Source organism: Acipenser ruthenus, chromosome 22 (assembly GCF_902713425.1).
Source record: "Acipenser ruthenus chromosome 22, fAciRut3.2 maternal haplotype, whole genome shotgun sequence".
Taxonomy (NCBI): domain Eukaryota; kingdom Metazoa; phylum Chordata; class Actinopteri; order Acipenseriformes; family Acipenseridae; genus Acipenser; species Acipenser ruthenus.
The window spans coordinates 19884305-19899239 of NC_081210.1; the positions used below are offsets into that span (position 1 = coordinate 19884305).

At 39.5% G+C, this 14935-nt stretch overlaps 1 protein-coding gene and 1 long non-coding RNA gene across 5 annotated transcripts; one reads left to right on the forward strand and one right to left on the reverse strand.

The window, feature by feature from the left end:
- Positions 1-400: 400 nt before the first annotated feature.
- On the reverse strand, positions 401-6356 carry LOC117431276 (uncharacterized). 3 transcript variants are annotated; one of them, XR_004548658.3, is made up of 3 exons: positions 6309-6356; positions 1694-1832; positions 401-894 (listed from the first exon to the last, which is right to left on the reverse strand). It is a non-coding gene; the product is annotated as an uncharacterized LOC117431276 (long non-coding RNA). The 3 variants fall into 3 exon arrangements; XR_004548659.3 differs by lacking the exon at positions 6309-6356 and adding an exon at positions 4926-5152; XR_009308146.1 differs by lacking the exon at positions 6309-6356 and having other exon boundaries at positions 1694-3748.
- Positions 5247-14662, forward strand: LOC117431273 (SUMO-interacting motif-containing protein 1-like). Of its 2 annotated transcripts, none has more exons than XM_058996094.1 (10): positions 5247-5662; positions 7344-8633; positions 9343-9599; positions 9924-9993; positions 10054-10244; positions 10758-10844; positions 11851-11982; positions 12504-12660; positions 13325-13412; positions 14381-14662. In XM_058996094.1, exons 1-10 carry the CDS (start codon positions 5543-5545, stop codon positions 14623-14625), a joined length of 2637 nt encoding a protein of 878 aa, XP_058852077.1. In that variant the 5' UTR covers positions 5247-5542; the 3' UTR covers positions 14626-14662. The 2 variants fall into 2 exon arrangements, with proteins under 2 accessions (XP_058852077.1, XP_033907941.1); XM_034052050.3 differs by having other exon boundaries at positions 5250-5662; positions 10084-10244.
- Positions 14663-14935: the final 273 nt, after the last annotated feature.

Below are 14935 nucleotides of genomic sequence, written 5' to 3' on the forward strand. Positions count from 1 at the left end.
ATGAACCACCACCAGGGGCACCACATTTCCAGGAAGAATGCAGAACGATTTGGAATCTGTTTTTCCCTGAAAACTCACAGTGCAACAAGACTCTTGAAAGCAACAGTCAATTATGTTTTACTAGTTTAACTGCACATGTTTAGTTTTACCAAAAAGGTTTAGCTACTGAAGCCTACTGATTGTGTCAACTAAAACCTTCAATTATTTATAATTGTAGTCCCTATCTTTTTCATTCCATATTTAACAACACATTATAAACACCACATTATTATTAGGCCATATTATTTCTAATTCACATTTTCTACTGTGGGGGGCTGCTCATAATGCAGTACATAAACCCTGGGGGCAGTTGTGCCTAAAAAATACATACATGTTATGTGAATAATAGAACACATACAAGTCAGTGATAACAGCTTTATTAAAATTAAACCAGTACAGTAATACATATAAAGTAGGGATGTTTCTGACATTCAGTTGGTTTTCGGTAAAACCGAAATGAAAGTTTAAAAGCAAAAAAAACAAACTGCATTTGTGCAGCCAAGGGAACAGGACATAGCATTATCATAGCACGTCATGTTTTTAACTGTGACAAATAAGCTCCATACAGTATTATTACATCACTCATTCCAAAGTATTATACAATTAGACAATGTAGAAATAATAAAAATAATGTATTCATAGACATTAAATGTTTTATTTTTTATTTTCTTGGTACCCAAATTGAATGACTAGACAAATTCACCAACTGGGACAATTATAACCCCAACTGGGACAATTACAACCCCAACTGGAGGCAACAGAAGATATGCAGGAGAGAATCAAGAAGGCTTATTCCATCATTTCTGTGCAGTAATACAGCTTGCAAATTCTGATTTCATTAAGGCTGGATCAAACCTATAAGAGATAGAGAAACAGAGAATTTTTAAAACACGTATATTACAGTAAATTATTATTTTTATTAATTTCTTAGCAGACGCCCTTATCCAGGGCGACTTACAATTGTTACAAGATATCACATTATTTTTACATACAATTATCCATTTATACAGTTGGGTTTTTACTGGAGCAATCTAGGTAAAGTACCTTGCTCAAGGGTACAGCAGCAGTGTTCTCCACCGGGGATTGAACCCACGACCCTCCGGTCAAGAGTCCAGAGCCCTAACCACTACTCCACACTGCTGCCCAAATTATAAAATTCTCATCCAAATAACACAAAATGTGGAATAAAACTGTTCTTTTTATCCGACATGTTTCATCTCCTGCCTGTAGAAATGGTTGAAAGACCAAGACTGAGTATCAATGGGATTTTTTTACTCTTTGCTTTCAATGGCCTTACTACAAGATGCCATGAAGTTTTTGTGGTGTGTTTTAAATATGGATAGTAAATACATAAATAGATACAATTTACCATCTACATTATAAATTCATGTTTAAAATCTGTTTTAAAACCTTTTTTTTCTTTAATCATAATTTACAGGGCTTAAAAATAAATAAAATAATTCTGACCGGTCACTAAATAAGAGTCTAAAAATAATAATGAATTGCTGTCTTAGACCACAATTAAAACTCACACATGCATTAAAAACCAGAGCAGAATATCTACAGGTTTGGGAATTCCTGAGTTAGCTCTATCAGGTAGGAACGGAAACACCTGCAAATCACCTTTAACAAAAGCAATTTAATTATTTTTTACCAGACCACGCCTTCTCTTCCGTAGTTCCTTGCCTGCTACGATTGCAGCTCCTATCCCACTGCTGCCCTCTCGGGGCATAAAGGAGACATCACACTCAGGAGCCAGCAATCTAAGAGTTTCTTGCAACCGTTGGCTGAACCTAGGGAGAGCATTGCTATTCTTCAGATTTCTCATTGAGATTATAGAACTTGGAAAGTTGTTTCCTTGAGGTTTACTGCCATTCTATACACAAAGGAAACTTGAGCATCCTTTTAGAATACCTTAAAGTTACAGATTTAAAAAACATACTACAATAAAACAGTGCAAACTAATACTTGAAAATCTCTTATAGGTTTTATTACCATTGTTACAGATTCTCCTTCACTGTTAATATGTGTGTGGAGGTGTATTTTTCTAAGCGTGTGTTCGGGCAGTCGAGAGGGGCCCACAAACCTTCATTTCTGGGGCCAAGGGGTGCCCTGCCTCTCCGCTGGCTGTTCACAAGGCTGGCGCGCGCCATCAAATAATAAAAGAAGAGTAAACTGCACACACTGGATTGCACTCGGTTGAAAGCACTTCTGTGTCAAAACGTCGGCTTTTTGTGAACAATAAATTAACTTTGGGAGTACAATCGAATGTACGGTTTTAGATATTAATACTGAACATGTTAATATGTAAGCTTTATAAAACTGGCAGCTTTGTTTATTTAAAAATATATACAATATTATTCACTGTGCATCAACAAATTCATATTGTTCATTCTATGGACTGTGCCCCGTTTTCATGTGAAATAGCGTCCCCTTAACTACTGTGCTAGATTTAGGGTTAGGGGCGTGGCAAATAGCTGGTGGGGTGACATCACTATACAGCCCGACCAATCAGGGTGAACTTAGGACACTTTCAAGACACCGGGACACAGCCCATCTTAAATGTATGCTTTATTTTTATTATTTTCAATCAGGTTTAAAATATGTTGATAGATAGATAGATAGATAGATAGATAGATAGATAGATAGATAGATAGATAGATAGATAGATCTAAAATGTTTAATAAAGTTTTCCACTTTAAATTACATTATTTAATTTCCTTGTTAATAGAATGCTTTTAAACTGCTACAGATTTGTGCTCAACAACTTGACCTTCCAGTCCTTATCAACAAACAGCAAAAACTGATGAGAAGCAAAAAATGACTTAAGACCCTGGGTTAGCAGAATAGCCAGTGAAAATCAGTAAGCAAACATGTTCTATTTCATCACTGGCGAGGTCGACATTTAGCATATAATTAAAGTTGAATTACACTGGCTGAATTACAGCCTCTCGTGAAAACGTATATTTTCCTGTTTCGTGCCAGGTGATAAATGGGTTTCCATGAACTGCGGTTTCTAGCGAGGATATAAATTGGAAGTTTTGTTTTTTGTCATTGAAAACGTTCGCAGAGCTCCAAAAGGCCACATCATGTTGTAATATAATTTATTTTAACTGATAACCAATTAACAAAATAAAGTCATAATAAAAAAACGTACAAATGTTTGCATAAATATACAGAAGGCAATCGTTGGGAAAAACACACATTTAAACTGCTATGTAAAGCAGGTAAAACGCATAGGACTGCCAGCGTGCAAGTAGAATTTAAATGCAGTGGCAAATGCTACAGGAACACGGCGACCTTAAAATAACAACATTCTCCCCGCACTTCATCTTCATTTTAAAGTCGCCAACAGATTTCTAAATCGTCCCCCCTCCCCGATGGATTTATTATTACTGTTCAGTGTGGATGCTGTGGAAGCATGCATTGTTCTACGAAGGTAATGATGGTCTTGCAAATTCCACTTAATAAAAATAAGCAGAGACATGGTTCGTGTACTTATGAGCAGAGTATGGCAATATGCCAATGATAACCGACATTATAAACTATGTATGCTGGCTGTGTAACATTAAAGCTATGAAACAGCACCGGTGCAGTTGGAAATATTTGTTTAAAACTGGTTATAGCATTGAAACGTCAGTATCATATTTCACGTTGCAGTAGTTTCTCTTTCGGTGAATCGACTGTATCTACCTGTACTGCAAGTGAATGCGCAATCACGGAAACGTTTAGCATGCCGAATGGGGAGCGAGACACCGCCAGACTGCTCGGACACCTGTCCGTCACCAGAATTCAGCAGGATCATCTTCGCAACTGAACAGAGATTTAACACTCAATCAGCGCGATTTTTAAAGCATGTCACCTTTCAAAAATAAACCATGACTACACTTTTCCTGCAGTAATCTGCCAATTGACACCATAGGAACAGCGTATTATTTGTTACACAGTAAACTACTGAAGATGATGTGGTTGGTCACTGTACACAGCAGTGGTTACTTCAAGATTGGACAACATATGACGGCTATTTTTAAATTCACACATAAGCTGGCGATAGATCCATTGGACCATCAACTCTGCGAGTCACGTGTCCTTCGTCCAGCATGCCAGTGTTAGTTATGCTCTGTTAACTCATACTTATAAACCAGTGCTGGTGCCAAACTTACTGTAGAAGTTCTTGCGAGTCAAGTAAGTATTTCTTCATTTTACTTTGGTACCTATGAAAAATCACCTTCTCATCGTATAGTGCAGTGTTACCGTTTTTTTTTTTCTACAGCACTCAAATTCCTGCAGTCCAATTTTAGGCTGCAGATTTTTGCAGTAGTAGTACACACTACCCTTAATATGTGCATGCATTAATGCATTTTAGCGAGGGCAAACAAAAAGAAAACGACTACAGTTCAAAGCTAATGTATACGTTTTCATAAAATATGATTTCCCATGTGCAGAAAATAATCATTGTGATTTAAAACAAATGAACCCACTCATCTGTATAATCAAAGGTATGACTTCTGTTGTACATGCGTCCATTAACTGAACTTTATGCAAGTACAGCTTTCAGTACTTTCAGAGCTTGAATTGATCAGTTACTTAAGGCTTTTGTGTTACATTTATCGTGTCTTTACCAATGGCTATACATGTTACAAGTATTTATTCATTGGCACTCAAATTGTCTACATTTTGTATGTCTGAAATACACAGGTCTGAGCATCGAGTACCTGCACTTTGTGTTGAGCATTTGTGGCTGTATATGATGGAAGCCATGCATTCGGCTGGTTAATGTTAAACATGTTAAAAAAACGAAACCAGCATAAACATTTGTTCTATTTAAATACATTTTTTAAAAAAAGCTTTAACCAGTCTTGTTAAAATGTTTACACCATGCTTACCATAAAACGAATCGAAAAGTAGTGGATAATGCTGCGATCCACTTAAACACTGCGATTTAGAAATGTTTACTTGTAAAAACAGGTTGAACAGTTGTACTTTATTTACAGTAGTCGTTGAGCACAAGGACAGTCAGAAGACTCCAAAAAGATTGACTTGCGATGCTGAGGATTTGTTTTAATCGCGTTCAGAATGTTGTGTACTATTGGACGTTTTTAAGAAGCGTTCTACTGCATACATTCGCGTAATGCTCGACTCTCGCGAGATTGCAAACGCGTGATATATCCCGCCCCTGTTATAACTGTACGCGCGGATTGGTCTATATCGTTTGTGTTCCAAACCAACGTAAAAAGACGCAGTGCGCTGCAAACACAAGTCAGTCACGAAACTAGCAGAGTTTATGATTGTACCGGTAGATACATAGCACCTCTATCTCAAAGCCAGGGGTTTCTTCTGCACCCCTGGTCTTTGGAGCGCGTATTTTTTAACCTTAATGATTCTTATTCTCCTGTTACACTGTCCAACTGATGGTTATTTACACGAGGGTTTATTATAGCATGGGGGTAATTAATGCCTTGTGTTTTAAAGACTCATATTAACGATACTTCCGCACTCCAAAATGAGTGCGATTATAGATATAAGCTCGGGCAGCGAAGAAGAGCCGGACCTGGAGATAGTAGGCGTGTTCAAAAGAGTCTGCAACTGCAAGAAATCGGCTGGAATAAAATATGCTTCGCGGGTGAGTAAGCATCTTTTTTTTCTGTCTGTTGTGTTATGCAGTTTCCCTGGTGTGTGCTGTAGGCGCCATGTTGAGTGAGGGCAGTGCGTTCATCCAGTACGGCTTCACTGGAGTGAAGAGCCGTCTGCTCAGCATTACATTGCAGAACAGTCAACCGATTATAGGTAAAATCGAGGAAGGACAGCATTACGGAAACTTTGTTCCTGTAACGATCAGCATTTGGTTTGAGAAGTGAAAAAGATTTACTGTAATCGAATGCTTTCAGATATACAAGTTATATATATATATATAAAGTACATTAATAGTAATTACTGTTGTAATTAAAAATAAATAAATTCACTCCTAAAGAAAGTTCCAGCCACTTTCCCTATAATTACTGTAATCCAACTGGATTTACGAAGAGTTTAATTTAACAAGACAAAACTTTACCTAGCTAGTGTGGGCACAAGCAGGATGTCATTAACATTAATGATTATTTCTCTAGCAGTTCCCAGAATTCATATTTTACTTTTAAATTGATTTTATTGCAGATGCCTCAGAAAACGCCTATATTTTACAAATTCCGTCATTTAATTGTTTTGAAGGTTTAAAAGAAACAAAAATAAATCGGGAAACAAAATTAAATATTTCATAACAGTAAACTTACTTCAGATGTTATTCATTTAATGAACCACCATATTTTGCTTTCCATTTCTTAGAATTAGTAGTCGATCAGGGGAGTTCTCTGTTATTGACCAATCGCATTAAATCCAGAGGCGGAGGAGACTGACCGATTGGTTTAATAATGATTGGCAGCAAAGTTATCAAATAACTTATGCTTATAAGCTTGCTGCCAAGAACTAAGATAATTAGCTTATCCATTGCCATTGGTTCATTTCGAGAATATTTTAATATCTTAGTTTCGTGATGAAACTGTTTTGTCATAGAATGCCAGTGGACTGTGTAAAATAAATAACTGTAAGTGTGGCTGGAACGCACGCATTTTGGAAGAAAAGCAGATAAAGTAAGTCCCGGTGTCCAGTACCGACAGCAAAGCAAGTCCCGGTACCGAGTACTGGTAGAAGTTCACCCTTGCACCCACTGAAATGCGATGAGAGAGAGAGGTAGGAAACTTCAGGTGTTTGTTAGTGGTACGGTAGTTCAAAAGTTATTTCCGTAATAAGTACTGTAGTGTAGAAACTACAATCAAAAGATGGGCGTTCTATTATTTAGCCTTGAAAATTGAACTTGTTCTGTATATTTTGTTTTTCCCTCAGCCTTTGATGTAACTTTAGTTTGTACTGTATGAACTGTACTGTATGAATTGTTATTTTAGTAACATCAGTATTGCAGCTTGATTGATTTTTTCTTTCCAAAAACAGATTTGATCTAAATAGTCACTCCAAATATTATAGTAAATTACCAGCTATAGATACAATATGAAAACGTAGTATTTTACACGAGGCAAAATAAATAAATAAAAAACAGGATTTGATCTATATAGTTACTGAAGTACAAAAATACCAGATAGATATAATATGAAAAGGTAGTATTATACACTAAAAGAGGAAACAACTACAAAATAAAAACACATTAAATGTCAGCTTTACCAGTCAGTAAACCCAAGGAGGACAGAGCCACTGTTCAGACCTTTTGGTGATCGGTAAACCCACACACTTTTCTTTTTTTTTTCTTTTTCCAGAAGGTCATTGACTTAACACAGAATGACAATGACCGGGGGCGCCACAGACATAGGAAGAGCTCCAATGATCTTACAGTAGAGGTGGTGGACCTGAGCAAGTGTAGTTCACCCACAGAGAGCAGCAGGGGGCAGCAGAGCCCCCTCAGCTCTGAGAACGTGCTCACCATTTTGTCAGAGGAGGAGGAAGAAGAGGTGAATCCAAAAGTTAATGAGTCCCCTGCAGCCACCAGCGCCATGCAGCCGCCTGACCTGGGACTCTCCGGTTCTTGCTCCCTCAGCGATCTCCCAGACACAGACATCTCTTCCCCCACACTCCCTCAATACCAGTTCATGGAAGACTCCCAGTCTGAAATCCTATGCTCCCCCAAGCACCAGAACGAATCATATTCCTCTGGGGCAGAGAAAGAAGATCTGTTTGAACTGTGCTCCCGCGGTACCAAGTTGCTCCACAGTATTGCAGCTCCTGGCGTGGGCACCGACCAGCCCTGCTCTTCAGATACAAACTCTGCAGAACCCCAGGAGAAGAGCATGGAACCCTCTGAGGTCGACTGTCAGAGAGGGCTTGACACCAAAGAGCCGCAAGACAGACAGTCCAAAACGCCCTCTCCTTCCCATGAACTTGACGAGTCCACCAATGGGCCTTTCACAATTTCCTGTTCAAGTGGCAGTCATGCTGCCATCTCAAGCGAAGACAAGCAGGGAGAGTGCAGAGAGTCCTCTAGCAAGAGGTGGCAACCAGAAGGCAGCACCGACAAGCTCCTTTGTCTGCAGTGTTCTATTAAAAACCTTCCTACAGATACAAAGCAGCCTAGTGGCCATTCCTTAACCGAGCAGCAGCAGGGATCACCCAATTGCTCTTCCCAGATTGGTTCTAGTTTTAACGAACAGAAAGCAGTTGAAGCCAGCAGCCCGACTTCCACGGACATTCTGGCCGGCGACTCTCCCGACTGGCTGATGGACTGTGACCTCCCCTCCCCTCAGCTGGACAGTCCAGATAGCCTGCCCTTTGTGGATGAGATGGAGTCGTACTCCAAACCCTGGAACAGCCTCTCAGACGGGAAGGCCTCTCCCCTCCGGTCCCCTCCTTTGCTGAGACGAGAGGTGGATGGGGAAGAGGACAAAGCCATGTCAGAGTGTTATTCTAGTGTGGAAACAGAGCAGGAGTTAGAGGAGGAGCCGGAACAGGATATCTACTACATAGACCGTGCTAAGCGCAAGAGGCTCAGTTTACTCACCGGCATGCCAATCCAGCATATGCTTCCCTGGAGAATGACAGAAGAGGAAGATCAAGTAAGAGTCTATGTAACATAAGAAACTAAGCAGAGTTTTGAAATTATGGAAGATTATACTTTTGAGTGACCACATCATGTTTGAGTAGTTATAATGGAAAAAATGCAATTTAGTTGCCTTCTGGGGATGTTGACTGCCAAAGCCTCCTGAGGTGTTCATCTTAGTTTTAAGATGGTGTTAAACAAACCATTTATAAAAAATACTCCAAAACTTTCTAAAATGGAGGGTTAGAAACTCTAAACACTAGCTCTGCACCCAGTCCAGAACTTGAGGTATATTACTCGTATGACTTGGTGCCAGCAGTTTGAGCAATGAGGCCCCTACTAAATCTGCTCTAAACTGACATCCTTTATCAAGTCATAAATAAGTCTCACCTGTGTCTTAAGGTTAATTATTAGGAGGCGGTAAGGGTGTCGATTGCTCAGACACATGGCTCCTGATCATTTAAAATAAACGAGGAAAATGGGTTCCATGAGTTTCTAACCCTGGTCTTAGTAAAGTTCTCTTTAACAGCCTTGTTTATAAAAAACACAGGGTTGGTCAGTTTGAGTCCGTCTCTCACAGAAAGTCTGCTTCCTGCTCTCATAACGTCCCTTTCCATTAACCCTGGGTGAAGAGACTTGCCCATGACCAGGCAATGAGGAGCATTTGCAATTCAAACCCAGTTTGTATTACTTTGACAGTTTCCTAATGCTGCTTTGCATTTTAGGACGATGACGACGGGTCTGATCTGAGTGAGGAGGAAGCGCCGCGGGAGCCCATCTCTCAGCGAAGGTTGCGGCTGGCTCTCTGCACCATTGAGGAGAGCTACCCCCAGGCCACCCTGCAGTTCCTCTTTGATTTTATGAGCCCGCGCTACTACCCCCCTGCCGACACAGTCAACCACGTTCTCAGGGAGATCCTGCTGAACTCAGACTCACCCATCCTTGCCGAAGAAGCCTACACCCTGCTTATGAAGATCCAGCTGTAAGTACCGGCAAAGAGGAGGGAATCAGAATTCAATGGCACCCAATTAATAAAACTAAAAATGCAATTTAAAATACCACAGAAGAATATAAATATATATATATAAAAAAATGACAACTAGTACCCTTCCAGGACTTAAATTTGAGTTAAGTTCAACACTAGCATTTTTTACAAAGCGAACAGTAAAAAGAATGGAATAGGTTACCAGGTAAACGAGAGCCTGGGTCACGATCTTGTTGAGTTTTGCCTGAAAAGATACAAACATCCTGAATCTTTGGGAACTGCTTTTGTACTGGAAAGCCACTCTATTCCAATCTCTTCTAGCTTTCACCCTGCAGATCTGTCTACAGTTCAGTGGGACTGGGAACTTTTATCCTCTGTCATGGATGAGAAGGTAATGATATATTTAATAAGCAATTTCTCATATATGATTTAAAGCGTCAACTAAAAACAGCTCGCCTGCTGTCTGTCCCCCCCCCCTCAGGACCACATGAAAAGCCAGTCCCTGACCACAGGGCCGCTGTTCCTACAGTACGTGGTGCAGACCCTGGAGGATGATTTTCAGCGCAGGGTAGGGCAGCAATCACTGCAGCTCTCCATCGTCAAGGCAATGCTTTCCTGTGACAGGAAGTTTACCCATGTCAGGTTAGCAATGGCACAAGGTTTTCAAATATGATAGTTTCTGGTGGTTTCCATGCACTCTGTACCCACAGTCAGTCATATATATATAAAAATCGCAGGAGATTTCTTTAACCTGCAACAGGTTTATTAATCACAGTAAGACTTAATACAGGTTCAGAAAAATGTTTAAATACAGGACAGAAAAACAGGAAAGGCTAATAAGCTTTCTCCGTCATTGTAAACACCACATTTAAACATTTTGTCCTACACAATAAACTACAAGGGTTTTCCCTTGCAGTGAACATTAATACTGGGCCACTAGCATTTCAGACACTTAAATAATATTCATTGCAATTTTATTTATTTATTTATTTTAAGAAATTGAAAACAAACATGCAATGTTTAATTGACAACAAAACCATTTAAAACATTAAAACAATTACTACCAGAGTCAGACTCCCTGACCCAGTCTTAGCAAACTGGGCTTGGATATTATTAGAACACACACATATCCCTAAAAGAGGTTTTCTGTTGCAGAGATGTGGTGGACTGGTTGATAGGTGCTGTTACAAACATCACTACGCAAGAAAAGAAGAAGAAAACGGGAGATGATTACAGACTCAAGTAAGAGCGTGACTAATGTTTTAAAATCCGGTTTGAGGAACACCCTTGTATCATTTTTGTGCCAAGACTGAAATCCGGTTGCTTGCCTAGTTGATTCCTTCTACAAAAGATATTTGTATCTTGGGTAAAGTTACGGAACGTTGAAGCCATCCCAGCTGTTGCTTCCACTTTGATAGGGAGGAGGGTGGCGGGGGCAGGTGATTGAGCCTTCAGTCCACCCTGCTAACCTGGCATCATCCATACCCCTTAATGTGAAACCAGCTGCTGAACCAACACTTCGCTTCACCCATACTCCACAATTGACTTTATTGGCAGCCAAGGAAAGGTTGCTGTATTACTTTTGGATCTGCATTAGTAAAATACTAAGGGCATGGCACGTTGTGTATCGACTATTTGTATGCAGTGACTGTGGAGAAATATTTATTTCAAGTCATGAACATTAGAGGTGGCACCTTTTTTTTTTTAAATAGACAATGTAATATAAGGTTGTAATGGTCAACTTTGTATTAGGCTTCTATAATTTCGATTTGAACCGCCAGCAAATACCCTTTTTTTTCTTAAAGGACACATTAAGTAGGATTTGAAGACACAATCTTAGTATAAAGCTTGAAAAATGTATAAGCCAAATCCACAACAAATTGCAGAATATGTATGAAAAATGTATGAGCCATATTTGCAAATGTTACAAAAGAAAAAAAAAAAAGAAACAGTCCTGAACCAATATAAATGAAAAATAATCTAGGCCAATCCTCAATAACCAAAGAAAACCAGTTAATAAAAAATTCATTGGTGCCACAGAGAAGAAAACAAGAACACGATACAGGATGGACCCTACCTGTCCCTGTAGTGGTGTGCCCGTTGCTCACCGTTTGTGTCCCTGCAGAGTGGTTTGCCTCCTCCCTGTTGCTCACTATCTCCGTCTCTGCAGAGTGGTGTGCCTCCTCTCTGTTGCTCACTGTTTCTCTGTGTCCCTCCTCTCTGTTGCTCACTTTCTCCATCTCTGCAGAATGGTGTGCCTGCTCCAGAAGATGCTGGCCCTGGCAGTGGAGGTGGATCGCTCCCCTACCTGCAGCTCCAACAAGCTCTCTGAGGAGATGTTCCAGTCCTTTTTTGGCAGTGCTCTCAGGAGGCGTCACATGTGAGCATTTCAAGAGGGATGAGTTATCAACCTGCAGTCTTGTCCAACAATCTCTTTTGGCAGCCTTAAATCTAACCAACATACAATTTGAGGCCAGTAAACATAACTTTACCCACGTGTAAAAGTGCAGTGTCAAAGTATGAGGTGTGTCAATTTCAAAAGATCTTTAACGTACCAAAGAAAACTAGCTACTTATTTCATACATTATCAAAGATTGGAACCAGAAATACATCACAGAAAGATGGTGCATGATGTTAGCAAGTTTGAACAGACTGTCCCAAGCTTCTACACATTCCGTGGTTCAAGTAGCTTCAGACTATAAAGTTCTTGATGCCATCTGCAGTATGCACAGATGTAATCAAATTACATTTAGTTTAACACTGTATAAAGGAAGCACCACTACTATACAAGTACTTTTTTGTTCAGATACACAGAGTAGATACAGTACTGTATATAAAAATAGTTTTGGTGCCACAATATGTATTCTGCACCCCTTAACAGCCCATTTCTTTCTCTCCCAGAGTGCAGCTATTGAACACTATGGAGAGCCAGCTGCTGTGCTGCAAGCTGCTCGAGTTGCTCTTAGGCTACGCCTGTCCCCTGAGAACACAGCTGCACATGTCACTGGGCCTGATCCTGCACTTCCTGCGACATGCAGAGCTTCCCTCTGACACCACGGTGGGTACCCGCCCAGCACTGGCTGTCTGCCACAACACCCCCAGCCGCTGCTCAGTGGTATTGTACCTCTCTAACAGTGGTCCATGAGTAGAGGTTAAACAGGACCTTTCTAATCTGGAAATTCAAGATGTGGAGGATACTCGTTGAAAGTACAGATTTTAGGAATGAGGGAAGTTCATGGGTATCTTTATAAAGCAAGTACAAAGTATAGAAAAGAAAGTACGATTATCCATAAAACAGCTGAATTCAGAGAATTGCTTTCCTTAAATCGAGCTCTGTATCTGCATGGTGTAATTTGGAACAACATGACTGCCTAGTCATTCTGTCATTTGATATGAATGAATGAAAGTTTCGAAAATGAGATCCGTTTTAAAAAATAAACATAAAATGAATACATCTTTGTGTCATTCAGTGTTGAATGCAAAAAAGCAATTTACTGCAGGGACTCTCAACACTTTGTATTATCATGATTCATTTGCTTTGTTGTTACGTCAAACATTTTATTTCCTATGTGAAGCTTTATCACATGCACGTTTTACTTTGTTATTGTGGCAAAATGAATGTGTCCAGGTGTAAAGGGTACATTTAGTGTACAAGTTAGTAAAATATCTACTTGGAAGACCTACCCATGGTATTGCCCCTGTAACACTCCCTCTGTGTGCAGGGCGGTGTAGAAGAGCGGTGGCAGCGATGGGATGATTTGCTTAACCTGCTGGTGCTGCTGTTCCACAGTTACCAGGAGGTCACCAATGGTAAGACGAGATTGCTTGCTTTTTCCACGCTAGACTTTCCAGCTGGTGAACACTTTCTGCTGCATGTCAACCTGTTACTGGGATATTTATATACGGAAACAGTAAATTCAGCTCTGAGCTGGGCAAAATAGATTCTGTTGCATTTTTTTTTTTTTTTTAAACGGGTGCTAAAAAAGACCCAGAGGCAGTGGAAAAGTGTGTTTGGTTATGCAGTTTGACTTTTTACATGCAAAGTGCATGCTTTTTACGTGTTTTATTTTTATTTTTTTTCCCTCAATGCCATTTTTGTTTCAGTTTAACATGCACATACAATGCAAAAAAAAAAAAAAAAAAAAAAATTGATTACTTTGGCATGGAATGAGAAAGCATGGTAAGAACAGTTTTTGGAATGTGGTTTTGTAAATCGGCAAATACTGTACTGTATTAGTGCTTTGTTTTGCAATCATTTTCTTTATCGTATACGTGCAGTACCTGACAGTTAATTTATAATGTCTCCACGTTAATCAACTACAATGTTGTATAACGACTAACTCAGATACAATATTTCCACATTCCGAGGCACCCATGGAACCAATTATGTCAGAATAAACACAAGATTGCCAGTGCGTTCTATGAACAAGAGGTGGACATGATTTTCTTAATGATCCCAGCGTGTTTGCCGTTAGCTTCACCTGGTTAACTAAATGCTTTTGTACGGTGCACCTACCAATACATAATTAAATATATATATATAGCAAAAGCGTGAACTATAGGCGGTTCCCAAATCACCAGAGTTGAAAACGAGCCAGAACTGTTAGATAAACAGACATTTTAGCCACTAACTTTACAGTTGTTTGGACTTTTATATTCATTTCAATTACCTAGTGCAATACCAGTGTTGGATTTTGTGCACAATGTGAAGTTTCTCCCTTTTGTAGTCTGGATCAAAATAAGGATTCTAAAATAAGCTCATCTTCTTTCCTCGCCAGGTTATCTTCGAGTCTCCATCACGGAACGTGCAAAACACTATGGCACGAGGCCAGCAGTGATCGAGGAAGACAAGATCACAGAGATGGAAGTCGAATCAGATTTAGACATTTTCCGCAGCAGAGTATCCAAAGACCTGGGCGAGCCACTGAATTTGCAGCTGGAGGAACGATTCAGCCAACTGCAAGCTCTCCTCCTCAACTCAATTACAGGGAAAAACAAATATACTTGTATTTTGCTTATGTAAATAAATGGTTTAATCCACTTTTTTAATAATGAAACAACTGTCTTTTAGTCGCAGGTTATTTTGCTAGAATATTGGTGTGCCGTTTACTTTGCTTCTGTATGTAGTTTACAGAGCCTTTTGTAATGAGTTTGCAAGACAATGGGGTTAAAACATTGAAAGAATGCATACTGCAAGACCCTCAATCTGTGAAAGTGGGTAACATCAGTGTTTTCATTTTGAAATGAAATTCAGACTTCACCTCAATTTTGCAAAAAGTGTTGCATTTTTTTAGATTTAAATATTTAGTTTATAACTTTTTAAAACAAAATAT